A 3,246-nucleotide genomic window follows, 5' to 3' on the forward strand; every position below is an offset into this window, starting at 1 on the left:
GGGAAAGAGGGACATGTCTTTGTGTTGGTACATAAAACTCAAAAATAGCCCATCTACATGTCTGAGTTGGGCGCCCTGGCATAAAAACACCACTGAAGCAAGTGCAGTACGTGCAGGGAGGAAGGCAGTATGTCCTCTAGGCCCTTATCCTCTGCTGCACGAGACAAGAGGTAACAGGCTTGAGCTGCAACTGCTGCAGCTCAGACTTTGGAAAACCCCTCGTAGCAGCAGGAAAAGCAACGCTCCGGGTAGCATTGCCTGGGAAGACAGGGGCACCTCCACCACTGGCGTTCTTCAGGAACAGGCTGGCATTCAGACTGTACCTGATACAGTTTGTCCTGATTTTGGGGCCAGGGAATTTCCTTGATGACTTTGTTAAGGTCCTTCTCAGTGATTAGGCAAGAACAGAGGAGACACAACTCTAAAAACATTTACATATCACCAGGTGATGTCATTTAACCTTACCTTTGTTTTGAAAGGGATTTTTGGAACTGCAATAAAAGACTTAATAGTACTGGGTACTTGATGCAGTGATATATAGTTCTAGTGATAATATGAGTATGGACTTCATTCAAGCATGTTAGATCTGCTTACCAACAAGCCTTATTACTCCACTTCTAAGGCCTTTTGTTGGCAGAGACAAATACGCAGGAATATCTCTGAAGCAACCAGAGCAATCTGAGCAAGAGCATCCATAACGTTCTTTGCTATTCTCCGTACCAAAAACTGATAGAAACCGATTCTCATTTCTTTCTCTGATGCATGTCACAGGAAAGTATCACACTGAGGAATTCTTAAGTGTCTTGCTGAAAACTGTATATTGTATATATTACAAATACTCTGTGTATTAGGCACGACACATTAAAGGAGGACAGCTTCATTTTTGACTGACGTGTTTTGAACTTACCAGCTCTCAGGATATGGAGGAGCAGTAACAGAAATCCATAGCTAAAATAAAAAAGCAAACAAGAGTGTTACATGATAGACTTTAGTGACTCTGTTGTTTACATAAGCAGTAAGTCTAATATTGATTGCTTCAGTATAGTAGCAGAAGTAGGTAAATTAGGTACTGCTACTCTGTAATGTCCCATTAAGTATTTGCATTTTTGACAGCTGCAAAACTTCTGGTCAAACGACATAACTCTGTGGGTGGGTGGCCAAGGCCACGAATAGCAATAAAAGGCACTAATATTGGAATCGGAGCAGAAGGCATGAAGCTGGTGGTGCGCCTGTCTTACTTGTCAAAAACGAGCCATATACACTTTCTGGAGAAGTCAGCCCTGGGGGATGTGTGGATCCCTGGGAAGGAAAGCGGCTGCACAGACCTAAATCCAGGCCAAAGGCCCCCACCCCACTGTTTTGCTGAAACTCCATGAGTTACAGTTTTATCTGGTTAAAGGACGGCAAAGCTGCTGACCATGCTGCCCACTGTTCTCTGCACTCAGTAAAAATGCATAAACAGGAAGTGTTCTGATAGCAGGGAGCTGTGCAAAGGTTTTGCTGGAAAGAATTTGGTGTGTTTGATTACTCCGGAGGGGCAAATCTATGCAGGAGTTTCCCAAGGGAGCTGCACCTGCTGGGTGCTATGGGAAAACCCTGTTTCACATAACTGTAAAGTCCAGGTGGTTTAACTCTCATCCCATGGAGCTTTAAGAAAGATAAGTGTGCAGGACTTTCCTAAGAGTTACTTTAAAATAGCCTTTCACCACCCTGGCTAGCTATAGATTGTGCTCTCCTTCCTTCACACTGCTGTGTGAAAGGAAAGGGAAACACTGGAGAGGTTTTTGGAATGGGAGCTGCGTGGCTGCAGTTGCCCACCTTGGTGTTGCCCCAGGTGCAATAGGGTTGCAAAGCTGAGCCGATGGGCAGGGGGACACGGGGCACATCCCCAGTTTCCCTTGCTCATTTCTGCAAGCAAGTAGGACTGTAAGGCCACACTATCTGTGGACAGGTGGTTCCCTTCCCCAGTTGCTCTCAACCCTCAGCCAGGTCCAACACTGAGCCGGGGGCTGGGGCAATGGGGAGAGCTGAAGCCAGCAGCCCATGTCAACCCAGGAGTGAGCCAACCTGGGCTGTTTGCCTTCTTCCCTCCAAACCAACCCTGCCCTGCCTGACCCTCCAAGCCCTAATCTAAGCCCGTTTCCCCAGCAGCCATTTCTCACCTCGCTCTTCCCCACCAGCCGTGCTTTACAACATCCCCTCTCTCTTTCAGGCCACCCACCCTTTCCCCACAGCTCCTGCCTCTTTGCCCAGCCAAGCATCAAGATTCATCCATCACGTCCCAAACACAGCATAATTTCTGCCCAGCTTTACTCCTACCAGCTGCCTGGGCACCACTTGGGTCTCCTCTGCTGTGGAGGAGGGTCTCTAATTCCCACCTGCCTCCAAGAAAATTATGATCTTCCCAAACATATTTAGCTTCTCATTGAGAAAGCAGAGGACATTCCTGACACAAAATCTTCCTCCTCTTGAAGCCCCATCTCCAGAGAATGAGATGGGGAAAGTTTAGGAAAGAGTCAGTCTGAACTGTATTACTTTTATATGAAGAAAACACTTTCTTTTCCTTTTTGGTGTCCTTTGAAATGGTTTCATAGATGAGGTTTCAAAAGCTGAAGTGGATGCCCAGTGTGGAACATTTTTGCTCTAATACTTATTTTAGTAAATCCACCCTAAAGTAAATACCCCAAGTAAGCTTAACTGAACAGTCCAGGGAGGCAGCTCTGCTCTGTTCTGTCTCTGGCAGTGACTTTTAGTGGCTTTTGCATGCGGGCTTGTCTTGCATTTCTGTTGTATTTGTATACGGTGCAGGAGCCATCACTTCTGTGTCAGGCTTGTAAAGGTCTGTCTAAACAAGCTCACCTTAATGTAGTTCTTAATCCCATGGCCGTGTTTGTTTTATTGTTCTCCGCCCAATTTAGAAACTAAGGATATAGTAAGTCATTTGAATTAAACAGAGAACAACAATTGACTGATCTTTATGGGACTCTTAAGGGAATTTCCCATAGCAGACGTTTGCTGATGTCAACAAACATTTAGCTAGTCAGCCAGAACTGATTCTCTAATATATGAATACAAAGCAGCTCTTGATTTCCTAATTTAATAAATGAAGTCACAGTCAAGGCTGGACAGATCTAGAGATGCTTATCCTCTTACTTGGAGGAGGTTGCAGCAACGGTAGTACAGGGGCAGTGTCAGCCCACCATGTTCCCCTGGAATAGCTTTAATGCCAAGCTCTCGTTGGAAAAA

General features: G+C 45.6%; 1 protein-coding gene across 1 annotated transcript in view; it reads right to left on the reverse strand.

Annotated features, from left to right (window-relative positions):
- LOC104544812 (ICOS ligand-like) overlaps positions 1-948 on the reverse strand; it is a gene marked incomplete at both ends in the record, with an annotated part of 4,738 nt that extends 3,790 nt beyond the window's left edge. The window contains one exon of the mRNA XM_010189781.1: positions 908-948. Within this exon, the coding sequence (XP_010188083.1) occupies positions 908-948 (41 nt within the window). The remainder of the gene's footprint in view (positions 1-907) is intronic.
- Between the last annotated feature and the right edge of the window lie 2,298 nt (positions 949-3,246).

Source organism: Mesitornis unicolor, unplaced genomic scaffold, assembly GCF_000695765.1.
Source record: "Mesitornis unicolor isolate BGI_N332 unplaced genomic scaffold, ASM69576v1 scaffold39588, whole genome shotgun sequence".
NCBI lineage: Eukaryota > Metazoa > Chordata > Aves > Mesitornithiformes > Mesitornithidae > Mesitornis > Mesitornis unicolor.